Below are 22,781 nucleotides of genomic sequence, written 5' to 3' on the forward strand. Positions count from 1 at the left end.
AATTGAGAAGAATTTAATTCTGTATGCAATTTAGCAGTACAGCCACTAGATGGCATTGTGAATGATGTACCTGCTCTTAAAAAAAATAAAATCAGTGTTAACAAGCAAAATTCATCAAAAGTTTAAAATTATTTTGGCAAATATTTGGCTAATTCCACGCTCTAAAACTGTAATTTACCCTACATTCACAATATTCTTATGAAATATCTGAAAAGATCAAGTTATTAAGATATTTATATAGAGAGTATACTTGTGTTGGGATAGTGATATTGAGGTTTTTCATAGTTAAATCATGTGAAACCCCTATAAAGTGAGCTTGCAGGTCACTATTGACCTTCCACCTTTCAGAGGTGTTGTGGGTCTAATTCAGAGCAACACTGGCAGATAGCGATGTATGCCTGATGACCGCTGAAACATTAATGAGCCCACCATCAGAAAAATACTTAACAACAATAGTGTGCATAACAGTGCTGCAAGAAAAAGAGCACTACTCTCCATATTTAACATTGCTACCCATCTGTAGTTTGATATGGCTCACCTGGACAAGACACATGGCTACTGCAACAAGGTTTATTGGACGGATGAGACTAATATATATATATTTTTTTGCTTTAGGTTTGAATAAGAAGTGTTACAGTATATTAGGTGAAAGGGAAAAAATGCATTTCGGCATAAAAACCCCATCCCATCTATGAAACATAATGTATATATATATATATTACTTAGATAAACAATTAAACATTTACATACATTATGTTGTCTTTTTGGTGTAACAAATACAGCTCTGAAAAAAAAGGAGAACACATTTTTTCCACAGCTGTAAATATTAAATCTTTTATTTTTTTGGCTACACACTGATATACACCGACATGTTAAATGACATGGAATAGGAACAGGTATTGTGTCCCATGACTTTTGCCATGTCTCAAGGAAGCTAAAGAACACTGTACTGTCTTGTGGGATATGTGTGTGGTGGGTCTGAATGTGGATGTAATTGTGGCCAAAGTTACTTTTTTGTTTGCAAGGACAATTCTAGCCAGAAGCCGCTGGTCACAATCATTACCATTACTGTTCCAGCTGTCCACTGTTCTTGGTAATGCCTTCTGTGATGTATTCTTGATTTTCTTGGTACACAAATTATACTGTGAATGAAAGAATGTTAAATGTCCGCACAACTTTAGAAATGGAACATCTCATCCATTTCTGAACCCACTATCAGGCCTCACTCGAAATATTGAACTTCTAACATCAAATACAACTCTCAGAGAATCAACTTATACAGAGGCTAGTTAACATGGTGGGCACAGTCTGTCTGCACAGCAGCAGCACAAACTAGCCCAGGAGCCTCTCTAGCCCCAAACTCAGCCTTTCTCTCAGGTGGTGCTACTTAAAGCCTTAATTAGAGTGTCAATATACAAACTGTATATAACATGTCAGTGAGTCAGTCTCTTCTGCATGATTATAATAACTTTGTCATATAATATATGTTTTCAGACAAAGCAGAGCAGAGAACTTTTTCAGATGAAGCAGTTTTCCCCGTGGTAGAAAACAGTCCTGGTTTGAGGATAGAGCTTAGATATATCTGAAGCTACAACTCTGGAAAAAAATGTATTAGTTTCTTTGATTTTACCAAATTGAAAACCTCTGGAATATAATTAAGAGGAAGATGGATGATCACTAATCATCAAACCAATCTAAATTGCTTGAATTTTTTGCACCAGGCGTGGCATAAAGTTATCCAAAAGCAGTGTGTAAGACTGGTGGAGGAGAACATGCCAAAATGCATGAAAACAGTGATTAAAAAACAGGGTTATTCCACCAAATATTGGTTTCTGAACTCTTTATGAATATGAACTTGTTTTCTTTGCATTACTTGAGGTCTGAAAGCTCTGCATCTTTTTTGTTATTTCAGCCATTTCTCATTTTCTGCAAATAATTGCTCTAAATTGCAATATTTTTATTTGGAATTTGGGAGAACTTTTTTTGTCTGTAATTCATAGAATAAAACAACAATAATAATTTTACTCAAACATGTACCTATAAATAGCAAAATCAGAGAAACTGATCCAGAAACTGAAGTGGTCTCTTAATTTTTTTCGAGAGCTGTATGTCTAGCTTGCTGTTAGACAAAAAAAATTAATAAGTTGAAATTTCAGTCAGACTCAAGAGTCGGCTTTTAGCTTCTGAGGAAGATGGAAGGACTCTACTCTCACTGTGTTTGTAGCGTAGACTGTATACAGTCTAAGGGTTGGAGGGCTGCTATTTTCATGGATTGGAAATAGAGTTAGTATCAATATAATAAGTAAATCATTTTCTTTTTTGTTTGTGTTCATATTCTTTTTTTCTTATAATTGTTCTATAGGATACAGGTATTTTCAAGTCATATTCATGCCATCAGCACCTCCAGCACCCCTACTCCCTGTGGTTATGGCCAAAAGGTGAAATATGTGTATACCACTGTATCTGCAGCAGTGTCTAATACTCAGATAGATACCATCTGTATTGTGTATTCCTATGGCCCACTGTAAGGACTAGATCACATTTTAGTAATACTACTTTTTAATGGTTAAAACTCGTATAACATAACTGTTGAGTTAGCAGGTAAATGTCTGCACCCTCTTTTTGTCTGAGGTTATGTACTGAATAAAGAAGTTGAAGTTCATTGCTTGGGTACAGTGATTCATGCTCGAACCTCACATGACTAATTTGGAGAGCCACCCCCTCCCCTACCCTTCTTCCCAATAGCTGCCTTTAAACATGCTGCAGTAAGACCACGGAATTGTTGTACCTCAGTACAGTAGTATTTGGAAAAGAGGGGCATAGGTGAAGGCCAGGGGCTAATGGCAATGAGGGATTTGTCAGTCATCCCAACATTTAATAATCCCTGGCTCTCCATTTTCTGCTGTTTGTTTATATTAACCTCTGGTTGAACCCACTTTAGAGGCAGCCTCTGTGCCAGAAAGTTCAGTGAACATTCACCATGGAAGCGGAGAGCATGTCATCTCGAATCTATTAGCCCACAGGGGAGTTTGTAGCAGCCCATGCACTACACACTCACACTTACACATACACATGGATGTGGACGCACGCACGCAGACACACACACACCACACGCGCCATAATCTCACATACACACGAGGTGAGCTGCAAAACCCTAACGTTTTCTGTGCTGATGGCGCCTGTAACTGAGATTATTGCATACACTGGCCTGATTTTGACCTCAATCATTTTGCTCATGCTGAATAATCTCATCAAACCACACACTGAGGTCTGCTATTTTAACACTGCCTTCTGCACTACTATCTTTGCCTTATATGGAGCGACACAACCTTACAACAAACATAATTTAATATCTGTACACTCGTCTTCTGCTGTCGAGCCAATGAGGTAAACACAGTGAATAAGTATAAACTCACATAGAAGCTCTAAATAAAATGAATACCCTAAAATCCCAGGGGGAAACACTCCAGCAGACCAGACCAGCTTTTAATCCCTAATCAAAAGACAGTAAGACATTGTGCATTGGCAAGAACCTGGGGATATCATACATATCAACGTAACACAGATTAAATGCCCAGGGTTTATGATTCAATATATTGCAATTAGTTGTGACAATTCTTGGATTAATCGAAATTAAATGCCCTTTTTATTTCTCATTAATTCTAAGCTTTAAACAATGGGTACTTAAATGTACTGTAAATAAAAGACCATTATAAGCTTAGCAAAATAAAATAAAAATAAATCACAACAATATTCTGTGAATGAATCAAGATTCATGATTCCCTGTGTTTTTGAGAGGGGGACAAAAATAATAGTGTAGTGTGGTATGCATGGCAAAATAGAGCCTTTTTTAAACCTGTATTATAATATATTCGGTGCTTAAAATTATAATCGTTCAATGTTCAGTTTTACTGAGTTTAACAGAGTTAATCAATAAAAACCAATACCGTGTTTTTGAGAACTGATACAGTTTTCCACAATAATTATCAAAATATATAATTATATCAACAAGTATTTTAAGGTATGATATTTTAATATGTTAAATATTAGACCTCTGATAAGAACCAGTTTAACAAGGCATCATTCAGTAATGCACAGTTCTGTGCAAAGGTTTTACCTGAAGAAATCAATGAACAATCACAGAAAAGTGAATTATCTTATGAAAAAAAAAACATTTAAGTATATAACAATAGATTTATAGCAATCACCGTTTAAGCAAATATTCAATGCTGTATAGTGTATTCTGTATTACATTTAATAGGCACTCCATAGTAATAATAATACTGGGTAGGGCCTCCCTTTGCTCTCAAAACATTCTCAATAGTTTTCATAGCATGGATTTCAAAACAGTGCTTACTTAATATTGCTTAGATGCTTACAATCTCCTATTCTACCACCAAAATCACTGTATTGGATACGGATCAGGTGAAGACTGTGAAGGTCAGAACGCTGCAGAACGTGCTCATATATATACTCATTATCATTTTCATGAAAAAAAAATTAGCTGCTTTTTGCTTTGGGAGATGATGCATTATCATATTGAAAGTAGCCATTAGAAGATGGTTAAATCACGGCTATGGACAGCTGAATCAAAACATATTTGAAATGTAGTGGAGTTTTAATTAAATATATGAAAATATTAAAGTATGAATACAAGACAAAACTAGGGTAATTTAGGGTAAGTGATATAAACTTAGCTAAAATACTCAAATAGTTTGCGGCATTAAAGTAACTTTACCTATTTACTAGACATTTTTTACTGTTGCGCCAATAACAAACAAACAAACAAACAAACAGGAGATGACATTCTCAAGCACGCACACTGTAATATATGTGACATACTCTGTCTGGCATCAACAATCATGTCACACTTAAATTCACATTTTCCCTCATTCTGACGGTTGATGAAAGTATATCTGAAGCTAATGTTCCGTATCTGCATGCCTATATGGATGATTAGATATCTCAAGATACTAGATTTTTCATGCTGATATTTACGTTATGTTTAGAAACCTCCACATATAATTTGCAGTAAATATGCAGAACACTGAACACACCCTGAATGTCCTACACCATGCAGATCTGCATATTGACCATAGGGTGGTGATAAAGAGCAATTGCACTAGGTTTGCCTTTCCCTATTCATTGATCAGCCATTACAATAATACCACATCCTTGTATTTTATCCCACTGTGAGTTTTATCAGCTCCACTGTACAACAGGAGCACTTTACAGTTCCAGCAGTACTGCTGTGACCCAACACAAAAGCATTAGTTGCTCTGTGGTGATCCTGTGGGTATGCAGAAAAACAGATACAGGACTACAGTCTGTAATTCTATAACTACAATGTGTACCACACTATATATCTTTTTGATGCTTGCCCCATTCACTTAGGTGATGTTACACTAATGAGAGCATCCTATTTGGATGTTGTGGTTTCACAGCGAGGGCTCAGAAAAAATAGGAATGGAAATAAACCTATTTTATAGCTAAACTTTGCTTTGTCTTGTATTCGTATTAAAGTATTAAAATTTTGCAATACTTCATTTTAACTCCACTAAATTTCAAATATCTTTTGATTCGCGTGTCCATAATAGTTGTAAAAAATAAGTGTGAAGCATTGCACCAATAAGGATACAGCGTGATTTGATCTTTTTTTACAAAGCCACCAAGTGAAAGAATACAGTTCATCATCAGTATCCACTTTATTCTGCACATTGACAAAGAGAGGGCCAGGTTTGTTTAGTTTGTGTTGGAATTTATGCTGCGGCAGCAGACAATTGATATAAATTATAGCCACGGTGATAATAAACGTACAGAATGAGTAGTATAGTATACTCATTTACTGTATTTTTCACACTATGAGCACTTAAAATCATTAAAATTTTCCCAAAATTTGTCAGTACGCCTTATTTTCCGGTGCACCTTATGTGTGAATTCTATCAGTCAGGTTGTAAGGAGTAGTAAAGCCACTCCGCTGAAGTACAGCATTATTCAGTACAGAGTTTCAGTATAGTTTCTTTAGGCTAGAGCAGTATTAGCATTAGCCGCTAACCAATGTGCTAGCTCTTTCACCGTTCAGAAGCAAGTATATTGGACTGTAGCCTGTATATTTATCATGTTAAAACAAGCTACGTGGGATGAACCGCTGGCTAATATCACCTGGCTTACCAGAACACTCAAGTTTCCTCAGTGTAGCGCTGTTGGGTGGCATTTACTAGCGCTAAGTGCTGCTAACTGGGGCAAACGCTGCTGCTAACTGCACGGTTGAAAATATTGATATATAGAAAATATTGCTGTTTACCCGCAACACACACCTAGTGCTCCCATCTCAGCATCTTTTCTGACAGCCCCACAGCACAGAATCAACAGGAGCAGCTCCTCTCCTCTGGAAGACAGTGGATGTGAGTTAGAGAGTTAGTGAGCTAGCGCTGCACAGCAATCAGCACCTTATGTTTTTGTGTAAAAGTTTTTATTAAACTTAAACTTGTAACTCCATTGCAATAAATCTTTAAACAAAACTTGTTTGCAAAAATATATATTTTTAGCCAATTAGAAAGGCTAATACTTTCTGTACTTTCAAAGGGGGTACTGCTTTACCTGAAGTAATATTTTAAATCATCTCCTTATGATTCTGGACAGCTGTCTGAAAAAGGTCTATACCCTCAGCTGATCATATCATTTAATTCTACCCCGTCACTGAACACATTTCCACGATTCAGGGCTTGTCCAGTATTGGTAAATGATAAGATTTTTACTATAATATAAAGTTCACTTTTATTAATATAGGCTATACACACTAAAAAACAGAGGTACAATATAAGTTAATTTATTGTACTTAAAGGTACACTTTTCATAACTCCACTGTTTCATTTTTTTTAATCATTGCTGATTTTTAAACAGCCATAACTGCTGTTTTTTATTATTTTAGGAAGGTGTCGATATTTATTTAATTTGGGCAAATAATAAGATATAGATTATACAGCGCTCTTTATAAACAAACTAAATAAGTGTAATATTATTACGCTTCAATTATTACAGTTAACAAACTAAACACAACAAACCTTCAAGTTATCATTACGTTTTTACGTACGACACAAAACCCATGTGCTCGCAGCAAGAGCTCAGAAATCTCAGCAGCAGCAGCAGAAAACAAAACTCCAGCGGCAGCGGCTTTTACAAACACAAACATGACCAGCTACGCGCCACCGCCTGTCCACGTGGAGTGTGAACGCGTCTGATTGGCTGTACGCCAGGTACCAACCAATCACAAGCCTGTTCACGCGTCCTGTCTGCTCTCTGATTGGACCGTATCAGAGCATCACGCCTTCCCGGCCTGTGCACGTGCGTGTGGCGTCAGAGGAGCGAAACGGCCTCTGTCCAATCACACAACTACTGCACTCAAAACCCCGCCTAATATCGCCAAATAAGTCTCAACGTTTTTTTGTTTCGGGGCGTGGCGAAGAAGCTAATACAGGTGATAGAAGTGTTATATTGCGCAGGAGAACGCGCTTTAAGTGCTTAAAATGGTCGATATTTGTATTACTTTAAGAGTTTATTTGAGTATTCACACGGGAGGAAACGCCCACTAAGCTCTGGGCGGCTCGCTGGGATTTATGTACGGGTTCATACAGCGCTTTGGGAAGTAGCCAACCTAGTTTGGTGAGTTTGGCTTTCAACAAAAACGCTTACTGTTGTAATACAGAGTATGGAAAACAGTGAATATAGTTAGTTAACCTATCTAACTTTAACTAACTAAAGTCACAAAGTCCTTCATGTGCCAACAACTACTCGTTTTAAGGCTACTTTTGTAAGTGAATTGGTCTCTTGAACCGACTCGCCTAAATGAATCAAACTTTTACATACCATAACTAAGTTAACTAACTTACTACCTAGCTACCACACAGTGTTTAGAACGTAAATGTTACATGCTCTTATATACATTGCTAATAATAAGCTTTGATAATAAAATAGCATAAAAATAGCATAGGCTATACAACATTATAACAGGCTTAAATGTGGATTGTTTTGCTAATAAATGTGTCTGTAAGAAAAGACCCCGCTGAAACGTTACTTTTTGTCAAAACTCTCATTGCTAAAAGATGATTAGACTAAGACGAGACTATTTTATATGGTCTGGGTTAATAATTAACTAGTTTGATGAGTCTGGCTTGCTGCTTTCAGTAATAACCCTTTCAGTTAAATTACAAAGTATAAAAAAAAACATGTAATCTAAGTCACACAGTCCTTCATTTGCCAATGAGTAACGTTAACTAGTTTTGAGTCTACTTTAGTAAATGAATTGGTCTTATGAACCGATTCAACGACTCTAACCGTCTAAATGAATCAAACTTTTACTTAACTATAGTAGCCACTACACTGTATTTATTTATAGTGTTTAGGGTATTTTAAGTGCTTAGCTAATTATCTAGTTTGTTATAATTTTCTCAGGTATAGAATATGGTCATTTGTGGTCCCCTAGCTTTACATATATAGTTAACTGTAGCTAGCTAAATTAATAAAGACTAAAGTAGGCCCGTCACGATATTTACATTATCGACTTATCATACAATAATTGGACATTACCTGATATTGTGATATTGTCTATTGTGTTAATTTGTATGTTTGGGTGAAATACTGTGCACTATTATATTTGTGAACAGTTTTTGCACTATAAGGCGCAATTAAAATCTATCAATTTTCCCAAAAAATTGTGTGCCTTATGTATGAATTCTACCAGTCATGTTGTAAGGAGCAGTAAAGCTTTAGCTTTAGCCGTTAACCGCAGCGCTAGCTCTTTCCCTGTTCACAGGTGAGCCTGCGTGTTTACCGTGTTAAAACAAGCTATGTGGGACGAACCGCTAGGGCCCTGATTTACCGTTTTCAGATTTCAGATAAGACGTTAATTTATAGTATATTCTATTAACATTATTTCAGTGCCATTTAAGTGGTCTTAAACTGACAATAATAAAGTTTGTGATTATTTCTGGGATTATATATCGTCCACAAAAAATGTTATCGTGACAGGCTGAGACTGAAGAGTCAACTTCGAATCGTTGGCTGTATCTAATGACTGAAAAGAGTGAATGAACGTCCTGTCATTAGTAAATTCTGTGGCACACTTGATATAACCTGCTTCACAAAGTTTATTTGATAGTCATAAAATCTTCTTTATTAACAGTGAACCCAAAGATGGCTGACAAAGTGAAAATGCTGGGCCTCTTTTTTGACAACGACCAGGGGAAAGGGTACAGTTCTGGGGAGGTTGTGTCTGGACACATCCTCATAGACCTTTCTGTACCTATTCAAATCACAGCCATCAGACTGCACGTCACAGGATGTGCCCGAGTGGGTTGGATTGATGGATCACAAATCCGAACTTTAGGTGCTTTTAGCTTAGTCTCTACTCCTTCATCTTTATTTCAGTGTGCTGAAGAGAGGGAATACCTCTGTCTGTCAAAAACACTTCTGGAAGCAACAGGTTGGTCATTTTAAACGAGGTACATCATTTTGGTGTTAAATAAAATTTTGGAAAATGATGACCACTTTTATTGACCACGTGTTCATTCATTAAGCAGATAATGATGGACTCATGCTTGAAGAAGGGCGGCACGAGATTCCCTTTGAATTGGAACTACCTCAAAGGTAACTGTTGGGTTTGGAGGAATGCTTTTCAATAAATTACACCTCACTACTGAAGGTGTATTGCATCTAGTTTGGTGTAAATGCCACATACCACCAGAATGCTAACTTCAGACATTTGTTATTGTGTTGCAGACACCTTGTGTCCTCTTTTACTGGAAAGCATGGCAGTGTTTGCTATTTGGTCAAGGCTGTTCTGCAAAGGCCAAACCACCACGATCAACATGTATGCAGAGAGCTCCCTATCATCAGCCATGTTGATGTCAATTCTCCAGAATTGGTGGTGAGCATGCTACAGAAAAACAAAACACCCACAGAAGTCTAATAATTTTATTTTTTTCTGCAGATGTTTCAACTGAGGGACTGACTTATATTTCTTCATTCATGATTTCTTCATGTACTTAAAATAAAGCTAATACAATTATGAAGATAATACTTACCTTAATAAAGAAAACAACAAATTTTTCTGAAAAGGGAAACCTTTTTGAAAGGGCTCAAACAACGCTTGGCACAATATTTAAGTCACATTTATAGAGTTTCACTGTCATTGCTTTTCATATCTGAAAGTCTGGTGCAAGGTTCATGTTTTTGTTACACTGTGTACATGTGGTCTGGTTTGTTTTATGCAGTTGTAAAAAAATCTATTATGTCTAATCATTGTCATCCATGCGGGCTGCTTCTCCCTATTTTTTACAGTGATTATCTGTAGTGTGTGTTTGATGTCATTCCAGGTGTTGTCAAATTCTGCCTCCATAGCATAATCTGTCTTAATTTTATTTTTTATTTCTGTTTTTAAATTATGGTTAACCTACAGTAAACTTAGGCAGCTGTCAATCCATATTCAAAAAGTATCACTAGTTTTTATCATAAGAGAGAAATCAGTAGGACCATAATATACAGATCTTTAGTTTTTCATTCCTCTGATAAATTGTGAACTATTATTTTTCAGTGCCCTGTTTCAGAAAACAATGAGAAGATGGTTGGCCGTTGGATCCTTGCTTCAGGTCCTGTCTCCCTGAAAGTCAACATAGAACGTACAGGTTACAATAATGGTAAGAAACCTCATAGAAAACTTGATCCTCCTCATTATATGCACCATTCATGTTCCAGTGACAGACTCTGCCCTCTTTTATTTTTTGCTGACCAATATCTGGATGACTTACCTGAGCACAGAGGTAGGCTGCTGATGGTGCAATATTACATGGGTACTTAATGTTAATGTTTAATGTCATCTAGTCTTGAGACACCAAAGGTCCATTTTGTTTAATGCACTGCAGTGTTGCAGTGACAGTCATGCAGACAGTTACACATTGTGATGATGCATATATTGTGTTTAGAGGAATTTGAATACCACTTTCCATTTACATCACATTGTAGACTAACACCACATTAAACAGACTTTTTTTTATTATTTACTTTTTTTTATTTACTGAAATAGTTTAACTAAAAAACTTCAACAGGACCAAATAATGTACTTTGTATTTTTTGTTTGTTTATTTTAGGAGAGTTAGTTCCAATCTATGCAGAAATTGAGAACTGCTCCTCTCGACTTGTCATGCCTAAGGCGGTAATATACCAGATCCAGACCTACAAAGCCAAAGGAAAGACTATAAGCTGTAAGCAGGTAGTGGCCAGTGTGAGAGGTAATCACGTCCCGTCTGGCTGCTCCGTCACATGGAACGGAAAAACACTGAAGATACCGCCAGTCTCTCCTTCCATCCTTAATTCTGACATCCTGAGAGTGGAATACTCGCTAGCTGTAAGTAGCCAACAATACACTTTACTTTTTAAACCTTTTTAAATGACTGTTTTGCTTATTGTGGCTAAATTTGTGGATTTGCCAGGGGGCCCAGTGTTCTTACTATTGTTATTCAGAGCAAAAACCTTGGCTATGAAAATATTAATTTATAATAGTTACCACACTGAGTTTTTGCTGTGCTTCAGGTTCAAAGTATCAAATTTTACTCTTTATTTTCAAGTATTTACACCTGGATCTGATTCACAGTTCAGAAGATAACCCATTTTTCTTATAAGCAAAAGTCTTAGAACAGATAAACTTATAATAGTTTAAAATAAATAAGACTTAATATTTAGTTGCAAATCTTTTGCTTTCAGTAACTGCATCATGTTTGTGGCCCACCAGCATCACTAACCTTCTGCATTCTTCTTCTTTGATGCTTTTCCAGGCAGTGAGTTTTGGGTCATTATCTTGATGCATGATAAAGGATCTTCCAATCAGTTTTGTTTCATCTTCCTTTAAATTCACAGACAAAACTTTTCTGTAGACTCATGAATTCACTTGGTTCTGATTGTTTTTCCATCTTCTCTCAGCTTCACATTTGCGTGTTTTTACCCATATAGAGCTCCCTGGTTTTCATGTCTTTACTCCTGTAACTATAAATGCACAGATAAAACCCAAATCTGAATCTGAGCACTGTTTATGGTTTGAATATTTAATCTATAAGGACACACCTGGGCAACAAAACCCTACCTGACTGTTACGTGTCCCAATACTTTTGCTCACAAAAAAAAAAATGTGTGGGTTCAGACAGACGCTATCTTCTCGTGTACACTCACTAAATACTAAATACATAATATATAATAACATAAATTATATAAAAACATAAATAATAATTCATGTAATTATTATATTCAAACCAGCCTGTTGATTGTGAACAGGCTGGTTTGAGTATTTCTTGAGTCTTTTATATCCAGGGATTTTCAGCTTATTTAAAATTCAAGCAGAACAGATTGGGTCACAAATAATTACACAGGCAGGGTCAAAAATATAAATACAGCACACTGTTGGTTTTTAAAAGCCTTCAATTTTTTTGGCCAGAATCTGGAGGAGTCTTTAACCCAGTAGACCTCAGTTTTTATTTGTTGGTTTCCTGCCATGTATTTGACTTTGAAGCACATTCCACATATTTTTAATAGGGTTGATTTCATGACATTGGGAAAGCCATTAATAAGCCCCTAATGTTTGCCCGCTTTAATAATTGTATAGCCACACTTGACGTGAGTTAGGGGTCACTGTCCTGTTGACACCAGTTTGTTTCTCAACCATCTAGGTGATGATTTGAGATTATGCTGAATAATCCTTTATTATCCCATTCACTTTGTGCAGTAAATGCAACAGTTTCAAAATGGTACATATTGCTACCATCATCATGTTTAACAGTTGCTACAGCTCCACACATCTTTGTAATATCTGACCAAAAAACTTCTTACAGAAGTCTTTGTCTTTGTCCATGTGGTTCCACTGCAAACTTTAGTCATGAGTGAAGGTGTGATTTTTGTAGCAGCTTCTCAGTTCATGGTGATGTAAAAGTCAACTGACTGCACACAATGACACTGGTGTTTCAGCAGCCTTCTAATTTATTTAGGTCAGTCCAATGAGTGATGTGAAGCAAAACATTTTGGCTCTGCCTAAAATGTGTAAAAAAAATGCTCAGGAAGATTTTGAGGCAGGAAGGCAACAAATTGGGTCTGAATCAAAGTTAAGTAAAAGTGAAGTGAAATCAAAAATGTTAAATATTACTTTGTGAAAGGTATCTATTGAAAAGTTGTCTATTACATCACATCATAACAAATTAATAAGTAATGGAAAAGGACATTAAAGAAAAAATATGGTAATTAATTGATCAGAACTGTCATATTTCTGCTGTTAAATTAGTACAAGGTACAAAGGTTTTTATACCTAGTCGAAATACTGCTGTATCTGTGTTTCAGCTGTGTTTTTGTTGTTGTTCCTTGTCCAAGGTTATAGTTCAGATACCAGGTGCCAAGAAACTGAAGGTGGAGTTTCCCGTCGTGATTGGCACTACTCCCTACAATGACTTTGCCAGCCGCAGCCTTAGCATGATCAGTGGATTCAGCACCGGCTGGCTCCCTCTCACCCTTCCAGACACACCTGAAGGTACGACTGGAGACAGGGAATAAATTAAAATGTCCTTTGCGTCATCACTAGTTTACTATGCCACATTACACAAGCTGTAGTGCAGAGTTGTGTTGGAGTTCACAATGAGTGTGCTGATATTCTGGTAATGTTTGACATCTTGAAACATGATTTTGAACTAAACAGATACGACATAAAGTAATATTTATGGCACTGTCCTTTGCACAAACAAATAATCTACACTATAAAATTGTATTGTATGAGTGTAATGATGATATATGATTAAATATTTGATTAAAAGGGACAGGAATATAGTACCCTGTTGTAGTAGACTTGTGCATGGAGGCATACAGATTACATATGGCATCCTGCTGCAAACTTGCCCAATGATGTTGCAACTTGGCCTGTAGATCATGCACACTTGTTGCTGAAGCTGCTCGTGTTAAAGCTTAAATCTGGCGACTAGGCAGGCCAAGGAAGTGTTGCAATCTTAAAGGGACATTTCTGAAAAGTGCGTGTTGTGTGTGGGGGAGCATTATACTACTAAAAAAAAAAGCTGTAAAATGTTAAAGCATAGAAGACTAGAATTTTAAACAAAGATCTTAAAGCAAGAATTAAATAATGAAGCTTGATGTAGTCAACAAGCTACTCTGCATTTTACTGTGGATTGAAACATGATTAGTTTTGCATCACAGTGTTTCACTAGTGTAACTTCTTTAGGACCCATCACAGAATGTTTTCCATAAATACTTGGTAGCTGATTCCTTATCATAAAAATGACTAACTGTCTATTTGTTGCTGCTTGTTTAGCTCCTCCAAACTATGCAGATGTTGTGCCACAAGAGGAGTTTGAGCAGCACCGCCCACCTGTTTCACCTTCTCAGCAGTCAGAAGAACTGGAGAGGCAGCCAGCCAGCCAAACCTTTTCTTACATTCATGAGTTTCGCTTCCGTCCACCTCCACTGTACTCAGAGGTCAGCATTTCTTCTTTATCCACCTGATCTTATAGTCATGCGGATTCCATATTCCACTGTCTTAAAGATACAAAGTTTTGCGTAACAGTGACAATATAAGTTCTATCCAAAGTTATTAATGCTTTCTGTTTATTGCAGATTGACCCAAACCCAATGGAATATCAGACAGTGTTTTCTGTCTGAGGGAGGTACCAAACACATGGATGCCAAGGACATTTTATGTATTGCTGTTCCTTATTTGAAGGAGACCAAAGTAAAAACATCACTTATTTGGATTAATGGAGACTCGGATGCTGGGAACACATTATGTAGACCCATCTGATAGACCATCTAAAAGAGTATATTAGATTTGGATTAGATTTACCAAGAGGGATGTATTCTGTAACCAGTAACTGTGTATGTACAGTATGTTTACAGTAGCTATAGCAGTCTATAGTGCCTGTGGGCTGTGAAAGATCATTGAAAAACACACACACACACACAAACAACAAAAGCTTGGGTACCTGTTTACATTTTGAATTGTTCTAGAGTGTGTGACTAGAGTGACTGTTGCTGTCATTGACAAAGAACAAAACCTCTGTTTACTTTGTTACTACTCTTTCCTTTGAATACCTGCTGTGAGAACATATACAGTGCAACAGTGCTGTTCTCTGAATACATGCACTAAATCAAAAAGCACTTTACATGTATATGGGCTTTACATTGATTTGATTGATAAGCCCTTTGCACTTGGATTTAACTGCTGCTCAACACTACTTTTAGTTCCACTTTATCCAATCTGATGTTAAAATGTTCTGATTATGACTTCACTCACAGTGCCTTGCTGATCTCAGAAAGTATAAATACCACCAGCTATGTGAATTTGTAGTTCTCAGAATTCTGTTGGTCACATTCATAAACTTGGTTCACTACAAAACTAGCCACAATTTGCTAAGAATAATGAGCTAATAATGTTTACATAACTGCTAAACTTGAGTGCAGGTATGTATTGAATAAATGTTGCTACACCTCATAAGCTCTTAATAACTTAAATATAAATAACTCTTAATTAACTTAATTGCCATTATGCCGAAATACTGAAATGTGAACAAATGTCTTGTTCTTATTTTGGAAAAAATGTGAACCCAAAGGGAATTTTGTTTGGTTTGTAAAAGTATTTTTGTAAAATATTGTTTTCAGTAAAGCGACAAAATATTTTCACATGCACAAATGTATTTGCATATTTATTTATTTTTTTGTGTGTAAATGCATGCTCACTTCCACCTTAAATTCCACCTTAAATGTGTCAGCTCGACCAGCTGTTCCAAAACAAGCCATAGTATTTGAGAAGCTTACGTTAACAAGTTCTGTTTTATTATTTCAATCAATACTAGTAAAATAGTAAATATATATCTAACTCATGTTTTCTCAAGGTTTCTGTTCCACCAGAACAGAAACCAGTTTGTTTTTCAATAATAAATTTAATGTATTTAAAGCCTTTTTCAGGGTCTTTTCTAACTCTGATGACGCATGGTAGTGTTTGAGAATCAGAGCCAAGTGCATTTTTACATTGCTTACATTTGTTGTTATTAAAAATATATAATAATCATAAAAATGAATGTAACTGTCAGGTTAACTGTTCATGTAAACACTACTATTTTTAATATTGTTAGGTTGTGTTCCTCAGACAATTTCAACATTAGTACAAAGATAGTTTCTTAAACCTTTTTTTTATTTGATTTTCCTTTTTATCTGATTATTAGTCACTGTTAATCACAGTAGTTAAAAGTAATGACAAAGCACACAAAAAGTGGAAGAAAAAAACATTTAAAGTTTGCTTTCCATAACTAAATAATCACATATGTTAGAGATTTTATATCATGACTGGCTTGCTTAATTAATTTATCTGCCCATCCGCGGACTAGTTGCTCACTCTCCACGACGGATTATATTAAAGTTTACATGAACTCTAACTCTGAACTTTCTAACTGCTTCCACTGCTGGTGTGGCTATTCATGTTAATATATTAGACATATGTGGATGTATAATAACACTTTTTTACATTCATTTATAAGTTATCTGACCAGAGGAGGATGGGTCCCCCTAACATTTTAGCCTGGATATGTAATAGTAGAAGGTACATGTGAGCCTTGGTTCCTCTTAAGCTTTCTTCCTCCTCCAGCTCTAAGCTGCTTTGCAACAAAATCAGTTGTCAAAAGTACTATATAACTAATTATTTGACTTGATTTGATTTAATGAATGCATTTAGTCACGGTTAGCTCCAATGTTCTCCAACAAAATTTTGACCATTGAGCAGTGCCATTCTGAAATGAATTGGGTTGAATTGGTATCAGCAGACATTCCAGCACAGGGAAGAGGACGTGCTTTGAGGAGCTAGAGGTTCTCATTAAGAGAGCTGCTGTAATCCAGTGTAAGTCAGTGTCAGTGGTGTGCATTAATCAAAATTATACCACTCTCAAAGTTTAGATACTCAAGGGAAGAGGTGCTGCAGAATAACTAAGTAAAAGACTTTGCTGATTTACGACACGCTTGTCATGAAAGATCATTTCCTTGTGTTTTCCAGAGAGCTGTCATGATATGCCTCGGACGCCGTTGACGCTAGTGGTCAACTGACTGTTCCAACAGTGAGAACTCGGTCCCTTTGGACACGGCACTTATGTAAACAGACACATAAATCAGTTTACGTGGAGAGAGCATGTACTTGCCACAGTGATCTCATTACTGTTCCACCGTTCAGATTGCAGGCTCTAGGGGAAAGGTCAAGGTAATATGAACCACCTGCACTTCAAAAATACTTTTCCTCTGTCTTACCGTTACCATTTGGCCTATTTTCTAAAATGGGCCAGTGGACATGGAGTGGCCATTCGATTTCCTGATTATGATCTGACCTTAACAAACAAACATAAAACAAATACAGTTGAGTTGTGCATTCGGAGTTGTTCTTTGATGGCGAAATAAAGAAAGGTTTAGAGAATATCGAAAATGCAAAGATGTTCTTTAAACATTCTCTGCTGGAGACACACCAAAACTGCAAACTGTGTTTTTTGCATTGTCTTTTTGAAAAATGTATCAGACTTTACTGGAAAAAAAAAACAAATCCTAGCAAGTGACAGTTTTTAATTTCAAGGCAATAAATCTTATTTTTTTTTCTCTGATGAGAATTTTTGTCTTACTAAGCATGGTAAGTTTTTTTTTTTTTTTTTTTTTTTTTTTTTTTTTGCTTATTTTAAAAATATATCGTCTTAATAAGCCTTATTTAAATTTTTTACTAGATTTTAAATAATTTAACTCAAAATAAGCACAAAAAGTCACCAGTCAATTTATTCTGATTCCTGTGTCAAATTTTATAATATCAGTAAATGTTGATTGATTTAGGTCTTATTTCAGTCATTTTGGGATTTTGAGACTGCTTACTTAAAAAAATGCTTACCCTATTGGCAGATTGTTTTGCTTAATATAGGCAAATATGCCTCAATTCACATATATTTTGTCTAGTTTTCCTAATTGATTTTTTTTCCAGTGTTGGAGGAACTATATCTTAATGCACTTTTTTGGAAATGGATCTTTGTTGTCACTCTTTTTTTCTTTTCTTTTTTTTTAATGACTGGGACAGGTAGACAAATCTACTACCCAGTCCCTCTTCCTCTGCAACCATGCCTTAATAATATGTGCAGCACATGCATTTTTGTGTTTTGCATTGTTTTGTGCATGGAAAAATGCCTGGATGTCCTTGGAAAAACTGCCATCTTGAAGGAACCATATGTTGGTCTCAAGATTTCAATGTACTTATACTGCATCACAGAAGTGTACTGACACAACCAATACCATGACAGGTATGTCATGTCGGACATGTTTGTTATGCAAGAATATCCCTTCCATGTACTGGCAGTCTCTTAATTCTCACATAATTGAAATTTTGGTAAATGCAAATTTTCTTTTTTAAAATCCTTAAATTTTGTTTTATGTGGGTTAAATGTACAAAATAACACATCTAACATACACAATACTATAGTACCTTGTTGATCAATATAAGTACACACTTTAAGCAATTTTAATTTTGTATAGTACTTAAAGGCGGTTCTTTAATATAAGAATAACAATAGTGGATTCTATCACTGAAACAAAACATTTATTTATTTAATGTTGAGAAATGTAAGCATTCAAATAGTTGTTTGAGAAGTCATAGTTCCATTGTCTTCACCAACAAGACAATGGAATGGTTAAAGAACCATCTATTTAAAAGTGTACCTTAAAATACCAGCTGAAAAAAAATTCTGAGATCATAATTCATAGGTCTGATTTTATGTCTCCAGATATGTCAACTCATTTGTATATGCAAAATGTGCCTCCTCTCTTTCTGAAATCCCAGAGAATCCCAGAGGTCCTTGAAAAGTCCTCGCCTTTGATGTTTAAGATGGAACGGGGAACCCTGCACATAAGTGCCTTTTTGATGCATCCATCATGGAGGACTGTGGTCGTGAGCATTTGTTCTGGTTAGGGATACACCTGGGAGCTGGAGTCTCAGCTAATGAGAGGCAGCCCAGGTGTGTGCTCACTAACTAGTACAAATCTTTGTGAAGTCTTCCAAGGCTGTGCTCTTGGAATGTTCAGTGCAAATGAACATAATTTTTTTATTTATTTACAACATTAATAGATAAATAAAATAATACAGAGTGGTCTATACAGATGTGACAGATGATGAGAAAACAAGCATAGTGATTACAGGAGTCTTTGTCACAAAATATTTATTTTTACTAGAGCTGTCAATGCTAAAGTGTTAATGCACGCGCTTAATTTAGAATCAGTAACGCATTATTTTTTTATTATAATAAAAAAATAATTAATAACGTCACCAAGTTTGAACCCCCAACTTCCGTCACAATCTGCCCTCCTCCCACCTAATGCTTGGACACACAAACAAGCAGCATTCACTGCTTCACACAGATATACGCGCTGGAACACAGAATCTCCTTGCAATATTTGCTTTCTTTTACCCGCTAAACAAGCTACTTCAAGCTAACAAGCTAATTCAGGAATTGCTTACATCCAAGATGAGAAGTAAAAAAAAAAAGTTTTCTCTATCAAAGTTATCATGAAGTCTTTATTCCAGCACCCCATTTTGGTTTTATCTCTCCTTAATCCTCCAAGTATATACTTGTATTTTACTTGACACCACTAATATGAATATAATTACATTTTACATTTCTTACTTCATACTTATATTAACATTTAAATATCTACTATAAATAACTATAAACTTGTGTCTTAAGAAAAACATGTGCGGTTCATTGCAGTTCACCACAGAATATTGTTGGGATTAATCTGATTACAATTGATTCCACTAATCTGTACATCACATTTAAAGTCCAAATATATATTCTCAGACATATTCGCTATACTAATCTGCCTTTATATTCATATGAACTCAAGTGATATTCCATTCTTAATCCATAGAGTGTAATATGATGTGGGGCCACCCTTTGCAGCTATAAGAGCTATAACTATCATGGAAAAGCTTTCTACAAGGTTAAGGAGTGTGTTTATGGGATTTTTGGTCCATTTTTTCAGAAATGCATTTGTGAGGTCAGATACTGATGTTGAATTAGTCTCTACTCTGATTCATCCCAAAGGTTTTCTAACAGGTTGAGGTCAAGACTTTGTGCAGGCCAGTCAAGTTCTTCCAAACCAAACTCACTCATCCATGTATTTTATAGATCTTATTTTGTGCACTGGGAGAACAGGATAGGGGCTATCCCCAAAACTGTTCCCACAAAACTGAGAGCATCAAATTGTCCAAAATCTCTTGGTATGATGAAGCATGAAGAGTTCCTTTCGCTGGAACTAAAGGATCGAGTCCCTTATGAACTTCTTATAAACAACTCTACACCATAATCCCTCACATGGTAGATAGAATAGATTAACTAGTACTAATCCAGAACAGAAGAGGTGATCTGGTATACAGTGAATAGCCCTATTTGGTGAATGGTCTAATCCATATTAGGACAATAACTACTCAACTAAGTAAACAAAAAAAAAAACTTTAAGAAATGAAGATCAGTTAATCTAGAAAAATGTAAGATTGAGCTCACAAAAGCAGTCACAAAGACTATCAAAAATGTTATGATGGAACTGGCTCTCATCAGGACTGGCTCAGGAAAGGAAGACCTTTGTTGCACAGGATAAGTTAATCAAAGTTACCAGCCTTAAAAACAGCAAGTTAAGAGCACCTCAGATAAGAGTCATCTTAATGCTTCACATAGTATTTTAGTTTGTTTAAAGTGGCATTAAGTTTCTAAACTGAAAACAGAAGCATTTCTGAGTGGAGAAGCTATAAAATGTAGTGTTTATTGGTACCAGTGTGCTGGAATGACCATCTCTGCTAAGCCTAATATGTTCATTTTAAAAACTGGGGTGTCGGGTCACTTTTCGCAGGAGTTCTTCTGGTCAGGTCACGCATCTTTACGTACTTACGTCTTGTGTACAGCCTCTAAAAGAGGATCCAGCTCAGTTTTACTGAACGCGAGCGGCTGGTGGAGCAATGGAGACTTCAGAAGGGGAAATTGATGATTCTTCCACATGCTTTAATTACCCATTTTTACCAGAGAGGGCCCTAAATCCCCCAAATCCCAAAACTTACGGACATCAGCTTTAATACTTTTAAGTGTTAAGGAATCTCTACATATTTCCTTATGTGTTCTTTAATAGAGAGATTAATAGGGAGATTTCAATATTACTTTACAATGTAAATGTTACTGTTACTGTACAAGAAGTACAATGAGAAAAACAGTGCACAAAGTGAGTATTGTGATTTTTTAAATACTTTTATCACATCATCCAGGATGTATCATCATAAGTCAGGGTTGTAAGAACTTCACTATGAATTTCTCTATCCGAGAGTCGCTCCATTGACATTTCCCTCGTTTACATGTAATCCTCTAATGTTTCATTGACTTGATTGTGTTTTGAATGGGGGAACACTTTCAGACTATCGTTCTCTTACAACTTGGCAGCAGTTTTACAGCAAGGCCTGCCAGGACATCATGTGTGAGCATGCCAATGCCCAGTGATCGCCTGTAACACTGCTGCTTCCCATCCATGCTCGTGTCTGTTTATCTCTCCGTGCTCTTGGCGTTCACACAGGCTTTGGAACTTGGCAGCAATGGTGGAAAGGCTTGGTATATCCCTGCTGACAGGAGTGAGTGCATACCACCACGTCCAGTTTGTTTCTCTGAACCTGGATGTCCCTTGATGTTTTGTTTTTTTTTGCAGGCCACTGTTTAAACAAATACACTTTAATCACCAATGTACAAAACAAAGCATATCGTCACAGAAAGGAAATTGTTGGCATTTGAAAGTAGCTCAAAAAGTGTTGACTGTGTATAGTATAAATGATACTGATTCTGCCAATGATGAGTGTAAAATTAAGATAATAAGGTAATAATAGTGTCAGTACTGTATTACATAATCTTTGTTAGTCTATGTTCTTTAATAATATTTGAGGTATGTAATGAGATGTACATAGAGTTTCCAGTTTATTAGGTCTCCTGACCTTCTACCTACTGTACATTCACTGATGATTTTGATGGATTTATGGGTGATATGGGTGTATCACACACAGCAGTGTTGCTGGAGTTTTTAAACACTGCATCTGTCACGACTCAAACTTTGAGGCAGGATGCAAATTAGTGATGTCAAAATCGAAGCTCAGATTTAAACCAAATCGACTGATTTGAATCACAGTGTTTCAGTGTACTGCTTCAGAGTTTTTATCAAAGAAGAAAAAAACTGTTTTGACTGTTCAATTATGTCACGCGGTTTTGAAATATTTGACTCTTTTCATGTGTTTTGGTCTGCACCTAAGAAAGGGCAGGAAACTGATCTAAGATCAGAATATTTTGTCCTGAAATGTTTCTAAATGAGAGGGACAAAATGCTGATCTCTGATTTCAGATCTGTGTTTCTTGCAATGAAATACGACTACATTAGCACATTAGCATTAAGAGATGCAAAGCATTCAGCTAAACTAACGCTTCTAAACTCTTACCTCAAACTTGATGATTCTGTGTTTAGGCAGATTTACTAAATCGAAGCCCCAGAGTCCGCTCTTTATCATAAAACCCGACGCGAATGGTGCATGCTTTGACTGGTGTTCTGACGAGTTGTGCTACCTTGTCAAATTGTGCTCCACGGTGTATATTTAAGGTCTCGGTAAAACACAGAATCAACCGGAGATCCGATTTAAACCTAGAGTAACTTACACAAGATAGC

The 22,781-nt window shown here is 36.2% G+C and overlaps 1 protein-coding gene across 2 annotated transcripts; it reads left to right on the top strand.

The window, feature by feature from the left end:
• The first annotated feature begins 7,440 nt into the window (after positions 1-7,440).
• Positions 7,441-15,988, top strand: LOC103030798 (arrestin domain-containing protein 4). 2 transcript variants are annotated; one of them, XM_007254464.4, is made up of 9 exons: positions 7,441-7,662; positions 9,182-9,481; positions 9,576-9,645; positions 9,778-9,925; positions 10,592-10,694; positions 11,145-11,401; positions 13,405-13,561; positions 14,351-14,514; positions 14,653-15,988. In XM_007254464.4, exons 2-9 carry the CDS (start codon positions 9,193-9,195, stop codon positions 14,695-14,697), a joined length of 1,233 nt encoding a protein of 410 aa, XP_007254526.3. In that variant the 5' UTR covers positions 7,441-7,662; positions 9,182-9,192; the 3' UTR covers positions 14,698-15,988. The 2 variants fall into 2 exon arrangements, with proteins under 2 accessions (XP_007254526.3, XP_007254527.3); XM_007254465.4 differs by having other exon boundaries at positions 9,579-9,645.
• Positions 15,989-22,781: the final 6,793 nt, after the last annotated feature.

This window comes from Astyanax mexicanus, chromosome 9, assembly GCF_023375975.1.
Source record: "Astyanax mexicanus isolate ESR-SI-001 chromosome 9, AstMex3_surface, whole genome shotgun sequence".
Classification (NCBI taxonomy): Eukaryota; Metazoa; Chordata; class Actinopteri; order Characiformes; family Acestrorhamphidae; genus Astyanax; species Astyanax mexicanus.